We start from the raw sequence: 13,007 nt of genomic DNA, 5'->3' as shown, positions 1-13,007 counted from the left end.
TCCCCCCTACCCCAGAGACCACTAAATCTCCAAACGATGTTACATCTAACACAATCCCTTTAATGCCACATAAATCTTTGCAAATCTAGTGTATATGTTATTACCAGATTTTGGTAAGAGTTATTTGATGCTAAAAGAGCAATTTACCCAGCATCTACAAATCTGCTCCAATTACCTTGGCTCCCCTCAGAGTATTACAAGCACAGTCTGAAGTGATGCCTGTGGAAACCAGCCAAGCTCTCCATGCAATACCAGCAGAATATGCCCCAGTTCTTCCACCCAAAGCTGTCCCTTGTCTTCAGAGCTACTGCTCCAGCCCAGCCATCCCTGGGATTAACCCTCCACACATGACTCCCTGTCCCAAAAGCTGGCTGTCTTGCAGGAGAGCACACTTCATTTATGGTTAGGGTGATCTTAGATTTAAAAGTCTGCACTGACCAGAAGAACCCCGCTGGAGCACCACCTCTTTAGAGGACTCAAAGCAGGAAGATCACAGAGAACATCTTCTGTAGCCTGATGGATTGGATTTCACATGCAAAACCCGTTGTATGAGCTCAGGCAATGTCACATAGCCGTGCTTGATATAAAACCTCCACCCTCCGTTACGATCATTAACAGAGATGCACCTACAGAAAACCCTGCCGAGCTCCAGGCACTCTCCTCTGCCTGCCCTTCGCCAGCTCCCAGGAGCTGCAGCCTCCAGTTTTGGGTGGAAAAACCCTCGTGCTGTAAACTGCCTATTGCATCACCAGCTGCGTGGGAAATGGAAACAAACTGTGTGGAGGAGACTTATTTATACACATACCTCCATAAGCAAGCAAAGACACGATACTTAAGATGCGGATAAAAACAGGATTCTCCTAAAGTCCTGAATTTTATTTGGAACAAATTCCCAACCTCTAAATATGAATCCGAAGTGGGAATATATCATTGTGACCCTCATGCAGGAAACCAAGGATATTTAGTACTGCAAACCTTTGCATGCACATAAGAAAAGAGAAAAGAAGATGAGAATAAACAAGTTGGCATTTGCACGATTTTCCCCCTTGGCAATGTCAAGCTCAGAAACCAATTTCTTCTGAAATCTGGTACAATGAAAAGATTACTTAAACTAATGTAAAAAGATACATTTTCATACATATTTTGGTGCTTTGTGTTACTAATAAATGTTACTGATGGAGATGTGATGGCTTACTGCTGCCTAAAGAGAAAAACATCACAGGAAATATTTAAATACCATGTATTATCTCAACTCCTGGAAGCCAGCTCGCTTATTAATGCTAAACATTTTCAGTTAAGGGTGCATTCATTGAGACTGAAAGATGCAAAAAAAGAAATCTGCTATAAGAGCTTTACTTGAAATTTATACAAGATGACAAGATTAAATTCTCCAGGTCATAGGACATAACAACACATTAACCTTGCAGAAAGAGAGAAGGTGAAAATATAACACGAGGGTTTTTTTCATCATGCAGCAATATGAGACTCTCTGGGGCTGGAATGACGCAAGGCAAGAGCCTAAAACTGTCTGAGAACGTATTTTAATATTAAAACACCTTCCCTACAAACTACAACCATGTCTCTTCCCCGACCTGTTTGCTGGATGCCAATAACTCTATCGCCTTTACAAAATCCAGGCTCTGGCACCACATTTCATAATGATAGGTCTTAAATCACATGCTGCAGAAAAGCAAGGTTTATAGATAAATAACCACATTGTCGAGCATTAAACTCACTGTCTCTCGAGGTTTAAGTAGAGAGCAGCTACGCACAGCACCTTGTGCGTGCATCTGGCAAGGCAAGAGGCTGCCGAATCTGACCTGGTTCTCAATTAGTTCTTACTGAATTTCAGCTTTTTGCGCAAAAAACATGACAAGAACCGCGGAGTCCAGTTGCAAGGGGCGTCTCACACATCTTCCACATTTCATACAAAAACTGGTGGGGCTCCAAGTCCTAGGTCCAAGCCCACCCCCCAACAACAGAAGCAGCACCCATGGCTCTCATTCATATTCACAAGCTGTATTTAATCAGCAATGACTGTAGCAGTTAGAAAGGAGAGCCATCTCCTCAGCCTCTCACAGCAGACGTAAACCCTGAGCAGGGCAATGCTCACACATCGTGGATGCGTAGCTACCAGGATCCATTTGCACCTTTGGGAGAGCCCCGAGTTTCAGAGCCCTGTTTCCCTTCCTTGGCAGATGTAATGAGGATGAGAGTTAAAAAAATAATAAAAATGTGAGAGTAACCGTAAAAAAACCCACAACTGACATACCCTATGCATTTGTTTATGTGAATCCTTTACAGACAAATTAATTGCATGACATGCCAGCTTTCTGCAGTGACCGTATCATGGGAAGAGCTCATATCAACACAGCAGAGCATCACCGATCACCGAGATGCATGAAAATTGATATATTTTATTAAGTAAAAGTTGGTGTTTAATTTATGAGGGGTCACAATGTCACATTCCATAACAGTTTTATAAAGTCATTGATTTTTTAATATGAAACCCGACAAGAATTTTCTGCGATCAAATCTTTGCTGAGATGCGGGAAGACCTTGCATCCTAATTACTGATTGCACGGTTTAGCAAAAGTGCAAGTTGGAAAGGATTTACCGTATATTAATTTTATCCAGAGATGCTTCAATGGCTGGAGAGCTTTTTGACCCTTCAGCAGTCCTCTGAAACCTCCTCACCTTGCTGCGGCCAGCAGCACCTTTCGCAGGACAAGGCGAGGCGATGCCCTGCCTGCCCCGGGCACGGCAGCGCGGTGATGCCGATTTACCCGGACTGTGCACAGGACGAGCTTTGGCAAGAGCTAATCCCACACTGCTGAGCAAAACCCTCCCCGCTTGCTCTGGAGCAGCCCAGCGGTGAAGGTTCGACTGCTGTATCTCCGGCACTGCCCCAGCAATGCAAGGAGACGGGATATTGTTAAACCTGAAGACAAAACCCCGAATATTAAGCTGCCCGTGAGCGGCCAGGCCGTTCCACAGATGCTGGCAGTGCCGTTTGGCTCAGAGCGTGGGGCTGTATCTCTGTGCCCGCAGGGAAGCGGGAGCCTCCTCAGACAGCAGGGCCAGGCTTTTTTTTTTAATTTTAGATTTTAAAATAACTGTGGCTCCCTGACAGATATGACAAGTGTCAACAACAATGCCAAAACCCGACAGCAGCACTGTAAGAGAAGCGTCCCGGCACCTCTGGAGTTTGCTGCAACCAGTAAAACCAGAGATCATAGAATAGCTTGGGTTGGAAGGGACCTTTAAATGTCATCTAGTCCAACCCCCAGGATGCAGGACGGGAGCTGGGAAAACTTGGCACGAAGCGGAGAATGTGCACGATTTCTGAAAGGTTTTTTTATCGAGTCTATCATGACAAAATTAAGATCACTTTGCATCTCAAACGATGGCAGCAAATTTTAAGAAGCATTTCAACTATTAAAAAAAAATAAAAATACTCGACACAAACCTTCAACACCACTTATGCACTTCACTCTGTCTCGAACCTCTACGTTGTAGCCCTCGAAGGACATGAAGACCCCGTCGGGGTGGTAAGGTGCTCGCTGTGTGTATACTTTGGAGTAGCTATGAGAGAATTCAAACCTGTCATAACCATCGTACTGAGCAATTTTCCCATAAACCTCAAAGTATTTCTCTACCCAGCTGAACGGCAGGAAGACCTCGTTGCCTTCCCTCCTCCCTTTAACGGTGTGCTCATCATTGATCAGACAGTCAATCTCCTCGTACTTCAGCCCCGGGGCTTTGTTGCCATTGAAGCCTCCCGCGACGGGGGGAGCCTTCTGCTGCTCCTGGGGCGATGCCTCCTCGCTCTGCTGCCGGGCCAGGTCGCTCTCAGAGGCGGCGGCGGCGGCTCGGCGTTCGGGGCTGGCGAGGCTGCGGGGGAACGGGCCGGCTCTGTCGGAGGAGCATCGGTTCCAGAGCAGGACTGTCACCAGGGTGAAGAGGGCACAGATGATGATCAGAGTCTTGTAGTTGACCCGAGCTGCCAAGCAACGCATATTCACACCATACCTGCAAAACAGAGAGGGGAGAGCTTTTCAAGTGGCGGTGCTTAAAGCCGGAGCTGTTGGTTCTGCTAATTCGGAGCCCTGGTAGAGCCTGTCCGGTGGGAGCATCGTCAGACGCACACCATGATGGTGTTTGGTGGGAAGGGGACAGGTGGGGGCACCTAGAAGAGAATTCGGGTTTTTCCAGCTCTCCATAAGCAACGAGATCAAATGTACCAAGTCATGATTCACCTCCTGCCTGCGACAACACGTTGTTTCACCAAATGCAAAGGACGCAAAGAAAGAGCAGCGATCGCAGGGCAACTGCTTCTAAATGAAAAGCTTGATGTTAATGAGACGCTCAGCAACCACCGGGAATCAGCGAACAAACTCTCACCGGCCTTGGCGCACAGAAGGAAGAGAAATCCTCAGCAGAATATAACCGCCACCTACCCAGCACCATGGAAGAGGGATTTCCAACAAAACAGCCCTACAATCAAAACCTGAAGCCTAGAAATATCCGCAGTTCACACAGCTGAAATCACTGAGATATCTACATAAAAACAGATGGCTATTTTTGCCTTTTTTTTAAAAGCACAAACTATAAACACTTTCCGAGATGAAAACTCAGCATTCAAGGCTGCATCGATTCTTAACATTACCGCACCTCAAATGCACTTTTAAAACAATAACGTGTACAAAGAGGAGCAAGCGGGCTGGTAACGGAGGACTTTACAGCCAGAGCCCTGGCAGGGACGGTACCAGTGGCCCTGAGCCAGGAGCCTCCTGAAGAAGTGAAGGAGGGACTGGGAAAGTACGGGACTGCCCCCGGGGACAGGACCTCCACGGACGCGCTCGGGGGCTCACATGTCCCAATCCCCCAGGAGGAGGCAGAAAGTATGTAAACCCTCTCTCGGGATTTTCTTTTATTTTTTTTCTGCAAGATAAACCTCCTGCTGCATGAAGCGTGTTCCAACACCAGTTACAGCCCTGGAAAGGAGCAAGGCTGAGCAGCATGGAAATAAATCCAGAAGCTGAAGTGATCTAAGCACATTTGCTCAGAAGACCCTACTTTTGCTGAGGAATGAAGTCCTTCAAACAAATGACATGCGCATTTTTCAAATGCGCAGGAATATTTAATAAGGATTTTATGAAGTGTATCTTAAACAGAAGTTTAATTTCGCCTCCCTAGTAAGCCACAGTATCAGAGCCGCTGAGTTAAGTTTTAAATGCTTTGCTTAAATGCAGCCCCGTCTGACATCCTGGGGGCCGCTCAGCAGCTGAGCCAGGGGGCTCGTGCAGCCCCAGACGCGCCAGGATGGTCCAGCGGTGCTGGACCTGGCCAGCAGCAATTTCAACAAGGTCCTCCAGAGACAGCTGTAGATATTGCAGATGCTCTGCTGATATGCAGGAGTTAACCATACAGCAATTAAAAGGAGTTTCACCTCGAGTTCCATCCCCCCTTTTTAAATTGAAATAATCAATTATCTCTCACCAGTTTTATGCTTCCATACTGTAAGCACCATCTGGTCATTTAAAACTGGACTTTAAAAGGTAAGTGTCTTATTTTCTGAAAGCCCAGTTTACTACAAGCTTTTAGAGAACATAAATTTATATATAATTGTATTTTTATGGAAATGCTAGCATAAGAATAAATCCAATTTTCTGCATCAGCAGATAATTTTTAGTGATGATGCTTTCAGGATGACCTCAACAAATATGCTCTGCTCCTTTTACACAAAGGGATAATTCACTTTTAAATAGGGAACGACATTTCTGACACACTTCACCCCTACCTATAAAACTCAAAATTAATTAAGCCATCTGGATTACCAGGGGATGGGGAGAGAGGGAAGGGGAAACACCATCACCGCACTTTTTACATCCCTATTACCCCATGCCCGTTACTCCACGGTTTTAAACAGACTCCATAGCTGCGAAAAGGTCCTGGCTATGCCATTATAGACAGCTTTTATTTTATTTGGGTTCTGCTGCCTTGGACAGTAGAGAATTAGGAGCAGCACAAAGCATTTCCTATGCTCGCCTTGCAGCTCCAGGGAAGAGCAGGAGATGCTGCAGGTCAGGTCCAGCCGCATCTGCGGCTTCCCGGCAACGCTGCTGGAATACTTAGTTTTTATGAACTATAAATGAACTGAAGGGGACTCAGAAAGAAAAGTGGAGTATTTTCAGAGAACCACCGCATTAAGTCACACCAGTCACCAAAAAAAAAAAATCTAGAAATATCAGTACAGGAGAGAGGCTTATTACATGTTAAATGGATAGATGGATTTTTATTCAACTGCAGAAAAAAAAATTCAGAATTTCAACAGTAGAAAGAGGTAATTTAAACCCACAAAGGGACTGTGTTAAATTGGTTTATTTCCTTGCTGCTTTTATGAAAAGGATTTCATCATACCATGCTTAAAAGATTTAAGGAGTACAACACGGGTAAGTAGTTTTAAGGTCTGAATAATATATCCACGAGACCCACGTTTGTTTTCTCCTCATTTTGCAGGATGACATACCTAGCCTCTCTAAGGCTACGCACCGAATCATCTCCCACCTAAATTTGAAGGCGCAGGCTGTTCATCATAAAAGTTGATCTTTATCCCTCAACTAATGCTGGAGCTACAGGTTTTAAAGGGCAAATACTTCTCAGAAGTCTGGCTAAAATTCCTTTAACTCCTATGCTGAATTACTACTGCGAGCTACAGAAATGGCTGCAGCAGAGCGATGCACTGCTGTTATTTACAGCTGGGACCGACACCCGCACTGGCCTACAGCAACAATGCAAATAATCTAGAAATTAATACTTGTTTAGTTTTACACTGTTTACGCTTACATAGTTGCTGTACAAATCATTATATAAATTCTAATTAAAATGCAATGAAATAGCATTTCTTAGAGAGTGAACAACTAGTTTCAACTGTATCCCAAAACAGGGATGCAATTAGAGAAACTCATTTTGCCAATTCTAGTGAGGTGCCAAGGCTTCTGAAACGCTGTTTTTAATATAAAGAACAACTGGGTTAAATAAAAATAAAATCTTGCTACCACTGCTTTATTAATGATGCCTGGAAAAAGGACAAATCTTGGTATTCCATGCTGTTAATTAGGAATCCACAGTCCCAGTTGCGTATCTGAGAATGACAGATTCAGTTCTGGTACTCAGTTCTTACATAAAACCAAGTTATTTGCATTCTAAAAATATATATGTCTTTCTCTCTTAGGAAGTCCCTTGTAAGACAGGTTTTCTTGATCTGCAAAACTGTGTTGAATGTATTAAAAGTAAGAATTTCTCTGAAGTCCAGACTATTGTCAGGTTTCTGTGTACTCGAGGGGAAAGTGTGAGTGTGTGTGCGCGCGCGCGCGTGTACACACACACACACATTCTTTTTCAGTGAGCAATGACTTGACCATTTCCTTTTGATCAACACCAGCATCAGCCCAAACAGTAGTTCTCCAGTTCATCACTTCACTCCCTTCCAGGTGTGGGAATTAACTGGAGAACTACCATGATGTTTAGCATTTCTTTGGTTTTCCAAGAACCATTAAAATATAGCTATTTCAATAAACTGTTCTAGCTTCTTTAAGATATCTCAGTGGGAGTTACACAGGAGTGTTAATCTGAAAATGTTAAATTACAGCAGATGCTATATCACATCCTCCTCTGTTAGAGATAAATTTTCCATTGCAGCAAATCATGAGATTGATACAACACTTCCAGGCACAGACGTGTCCACTGAATCCTTCTGACTTTTCTGTAGTGCTATTTATATTCACACTACCTGCAGCTACCAAAGATCTTAAGCTAAACCTAATTTTAACTGAACATCAGAGCCTTTTCTTGAACCCATCTGACCACTGACATTTCATTAACTTCCATCCTTCAGCTTTATTTTTTAAAAGTTTATATTATCAACATTAAACTATCCTTTGGCATTATAAAATACTGCATTTTATACAGTCTAACAACGATTGTATTTACTGTCAAAAACCAGTAAGAGGACTTTTGCTTTTTGAAAATCCTGAGACAACAGAGCAAAATTTCAAGCACGGGAATGAAGATGCCTCTCCTCCACCATCACTGTGCTCTACATAAAATACCAAACATCCAGGAAACAGGACAGCCCTGGTATTAAGTCTTGAACATCTCTGGAAGAAAAAAGGAAAAGCAAAAAAAAGAATAAAATCTAGAAACTAGGAGAACAGTAACTTCTGTTACTGTGAAGCAAAAGGTGAAGCAAAGAAGCCGCGGTTCCTCGGAAAAGGAAGATCCCCGCTGCTTCTGGGTAACTTGTGAGGTTTTTATTGAAGGGCTTTTTCCTGAAAGATCAGCCATTCCTTATTTAAGCTGTTTTAGCAGGTCTCTGCTTGCATGTTGTCCTCCCAGCCCCAAAAAGCAGTGCTGCTCTTGGATCTTCCTCATTTGTAGCCTACTTTAGTGTGAGCAGGAATAGGTTTGATCCCCTGCGCTCCTTCACAAGCGCAGCGGAGATGGATGCATTTAAGACAAATTCATTTTCATATTGTATTTTCAAAACAGAGATAAAATAATTAACTTCCAATTCCTGTTACGTAGTTTGCCTTTTCATGGCCCTTACACAAGAGCAAAATGCAATTTCTTTTCCTGCTGAAAGCTCATAAAACCAGCAGCAGAATCGCTGGACATGCTTTGTGGGAGAACAGGGTGTGACGGGCAGGCGGAGAAGAGGATGGGCACCAAGTCCCAGGCAGAAACACTTGGCATAGGAACCATCCCGGTGCTTCACTCGTCATTGCTCAGCTTCAAAGCCCAGGATGAACACGGGAGGCTTCTCTCTTGGGTATCACCATCGATTTAGGCCATTTGTAAATCCAGCAGGCAATGCTGTGGTCATTTTGTGCACGGTTGTGTTTGTAAGCGATAAGCACAGGAGACCTCGGGGTGTTTTCTAGGTGGGAAGATGCAGCTCCCCAGGCCAGGAAGCACTGTCTGTGCCTCCCGGGAGCGGGGAAAGGGAGGATGTACTCCAAAAAGCACTTCCGCTTTCCCAGTGTTAATTGATGTGATGTGGTGAATTCATTTTAAACCACGTGGTGTAGAAGCAAGTAACCTGCAGCAATCCTCAGACTTACCAACCCAATCTTGTTTCAGAAAGTGAGATTTAGTTTTTGCAGAGGGGCGAGATTTCAGTGCTGCTGCTGCCCATCTGCCCACGAGAGCATTTTATCTCCAGCGCTTGCGCCGAGGGTCTGGGCTTCCACAACCTAAACATATTTCAAGTGGAACAGGAAAACTCTGCTGCGAGGAGGACCCCGAAGCAGTGGTATGGTCCTGCTGCCCAGGGCCCTTCTGAAAAAACACATCGTCAGGTGTTTTTCAAGTCTCACTGGCATTCAGAGTTAAAAAAGAAAGATTATTAAAACAGCGTCACCGGACACAACACTTCACATAAGGGCTGATGCATTTTACCCAGGCTAGAGGTGAGAATTATTTAAAGCTTTCTCACAGCTCCCAAAGGTCCCATCTGTGCAGGTTACCGGTGACACTGCGGTGACAGTGACAGAAGGATGAATGCAGACAGGAATACCGCTGCTGGCCACGTGCTTCTATTTATTTTTAACCATTATGCCCATTTCACCTGGGTGACACAGATACAAGCTGTGCTTTCAGATAAGCATGCGATACAAGCTGCCGGTGGCTACTTCAGCGCTGTCATTTTTTTTTGCTCACACTGCATGGATCAGCTTTTAATAAGCCAGATCAATGATTCTCCAACCAACAGAGATGACTCGCATTTAACTCGGATTAAAAGCCCCGGAGAATGCATCACGTGCAGCAAGAGCCCGACTTCCACGGTTCTGCAACCGCCCTACTCACACGAGCAAAGAGCACAAAGTGTTTTGAGCTGGTTAAAAATACTAGACGTCTTTCTGAACAAATAACTGAGTAAGGACTCAAGAAACCACATCACAAAGTACATTCCCCAAGAACACGTTGGTTGGCAGCAAGTTAAAGCATTTGCATTTAAAGTCTCTGCATTTAAACAATAATCAAAAGTATGTTGCCCGCTGAGACTCGGAGGTCTCCAAATAGTCTAACACACCAGCTCTGTGTCTGCTCGGTAGGAAGACAGACAGTATTTTTACTTAAGACCAGGGATTTCTGCTGAATAGCGATAAGCTACCTATTTACTTTGAAGCTTCTATGCCAGACTAAGCTATTTAGTACAGAGAAAAAAGACCCTGAACAGTGACTGCCAATCTGAGATACGTTAAATTCAGTATTTAAAGAAAAGATACACCATACAATTTAACAAAATAAAGCAACAGGACTAGAACTTCAATATATACCCAGACCTAAAAGTTATACTCAGTTACACACAAACCTCAGTCAGAATTTTTTTCCCCATTTCCTGTTTATTACACAGCAAAATACTATTTAAGCTAGTCATTGCAACGTTATATAACAGAAAAAACAAAGAACTCAGGAATTGTTTTCAGTAACTGTGGAAAATTCTTTTTGATTATTGTAATGACATCAAAATTTCAGATCCTTTGCCAAAGCTTACTTATGCCTTGAAATGTGATACTTATGAATCATCTAACTTCCTGACAGCTCCGCATTTCCCAAACATGTTTTACCTGCGTCCTCAATCTGCTCGTGTTGGCTCCTTGGACTGACTTCCTATCATCTGCTTCGTTATGCATTTGCTTCCCCACTACGCATACAAACTAGCACTGTTCTGCAAAACACTGGACCTGCAGGTGTTACACATTGAGGAAAACCATTAAAAATATACTGGCAATACGTACAATTTATCAGAATGCTAACCTGGGCAAGCTGCTTTCAACAGACAAGCCTAGCTTCTAGTATTTTATTTATACTTGATTTGCACAGAGCCTATATTCAGTTAGTATTTTAATACTTAGTGCATTGTCAAGATTGCTTGTTTTTTCCTTAAGTGCTACAAAATCACAAGACTATACAAACAGAAACGAATGTATCTACCATAACCGCATCTAGATTACCAGCCTCTCCACTGGCTCCTTAGCACAGATTTACTATCTAATCCTCACTGCTTTCAGTGCTCCATCTGTGGGTGATTAGACAGAGAGGATCTAAAATATAAAGTGAAGAAGCCATATCCAGCAGCTTACCCTACAGTTTTCCAGTCCAATTAGAGCCTAATACAGTTTTATTTGTATCAACGTATCTATTATTAAGCATCAAAGTCTGTGGCTATATAATAGTTAATTCAAAAAGTCAAAGTCCTTTTCTAAGAATACTGATGTTATCATTTCTTATTAGAAACTGAGATTTACATCTAATTCCAGCATGGGGCGCAATCAGTGCTGCTATCCATGCAGCTACACAATTTGCAAGGTTTTCAAAGAGGTTTAGCTGCTGCCTTGAGACACTGTAGGGAGTGACTGCACCCCGCCCTCGCCCCACTCCCCCGCGGGACAGCCATCTTCTCCTGCCCGCTGGATAGACATACGTTTCTCTGCACGCAAGACAGTTAACACATGTTACAGCAAACTACTTCCCCACGCAAGAGCAGGATTTTAGTGACTCATGAGCCTTTGACTGTCATGCAATCAGGAATGTTTTATGATCTAAAATTGGAAAAAAAAAATTGTAAAATTGGAGAAAACTTGCACACTTCATTGCAATGAAGTGGACAAGTTGCTTCAAGACTCGACAAGGCCCTGGATAACCTAGTCTAAGCCCTGCTTTCGACAGGAGGTGGGGCTAGATGATCTCCAGACGTCCCCTGCAACCTCGACTTTTCTGAGAATCCACAATAAGACTCACAACTCTAAGAAGGTGCGTCGACATAGTCAATAGAAAACACAAGATCTGTTTACGTTGGTCCTACAAAGCAAACACTGGTCTTCCTTCTCAATTCCTGCATATGCTGCACACTTTGAAAAGCATTCATCAGCCCGCATTAATTTTAAAAAAATTCTAGTATAGCTCAAAGAGTAATTGTAGTCTAAACTAGATAGAAAAAAATATTTTTTTCTAAGATGCTAGGAGGGTGTTCCCTTGGCCTGCATTGCACTATGGTTTATCTGTATTTCTTTGCACAACTGCTCAGCCCGTATGCATTTGGACCAGCTGGCCAGTCCCAGCCACTGCAAAGGCTCTCAGGCACCAAAGAGACTATCAAGGTGCCTTTGTTTGTCTAGTAAAGCTAGTACAGAATATCACCACAAAACTTTGAAGATGAAGTTACTTGTATATCATACTTTTATGCCACATCAGGAAAACCAGTTAGCAGGGGCTGCTGCTGTAATTATGAGCCCATTTATTGTACAGCCTAATAAATCTACTTGCTTTCCAGATGGATTAAGCTATTAAACCCCTCACTAATGGCACAAACAACTCCAAAATCTAGCTGCTGCTTACAGAGGCATTACACTGCCTCTTTCCAAGCTATCAAGTACTATATTGTTACTACACAGGTTAATGAAGCAAAAGATGAAACCATTTCATCAGTCTCCCTTACGTTTAGCCTTAGAAAGCAATGCCCAAGCAAGTCTCAAGACAGCAGCACTAAGGGCTGTAACAAGAGTCTCAGGAGGAGCCTCACAATATTTTTTTCAGGGAGCTGGGCTCTGTCTTCAGGCAGGAACGGAGAGCCCGTCACATCGCTGGTTTTACAGCACCCCAGTCCCTTTCCGTAGCAGTACTCTGGACAGCACTAGCTACGGCCGTGACTGGCCTCTCCTGGATGCCGCTGCTACCACATTCAGCTCAAATTGCTTTTCAATTAGCTATACCTTTCTGAAGGCTATCCGGACCGCTGAGGAAACGCCAGCTGGGAGGGGAAGCAGGGCAGCATATGCAGCCATTGTCTCAGGCTTCTGCGGGGATCGGGTCGGGGGCTGAGGAGCTCCCGCCGAACAAGCCCAGAGACCCGGGTGAGGTTTAGCAACTTCCAGCAGTAACTGAACTGTCGGTTCTGCTTTACAGAGATCCTGGGACCTACGGGGAAAAATAACTGCAAC

The 13,007-nt window shown here is 43.8% G+C and overlaps 1 protein-coding gene across 4 annotated transcripts in view; it reads right to left on the bottom strand.

Annotated features, from left to right (window-relative positions):
* Positions 1-13,007, bottom strand: part of GLCE (glucuronic acid epimerase) — a 56,057-nt gene that overhangs the window by 7,110 nt on the left and 35,940 nt on the right. For 3 of the 4 annotated variants that reach the window (XM_076348122.1, XM_076348123.1, XM_076348121.1), the window contains exon 3: positions 3,470-4,032. In XM_076348122.1, the coding sequence (XP_076204237.1) occupies positions 3,470-4,019 (550 nt within the window). In that variant the 5' untranslated portion in view covers positions 4,020-4,032. Of the gene's footprint in view, positions 1-3,469; positions 4,033-13,007 lie in introns of those variants that run through there. The other variant, XM_076348124.1, reaches the window with a different exon arrangement.

This window comes from Aptenodytes patagonicus, chromosome 10, assembly GCF_965638725.1.
Source record: "Aptenodytes patagonicus chromosome 10, bAptPat1.pri.cur, whole genome shotgun sequence".
NCBI classification, from domain to species: domain Eukaryota; kingdom Metazoa; phylum Chordata; class Aves; order Sphenisciformes; family Spheniscidae; genus Aptenodytes; species Aptenodytes patagonicus.
Note: the sequence above shows the minus strand (reverse complement) of the source record. Positions and strands in the feature narration are given on the sequence as shown.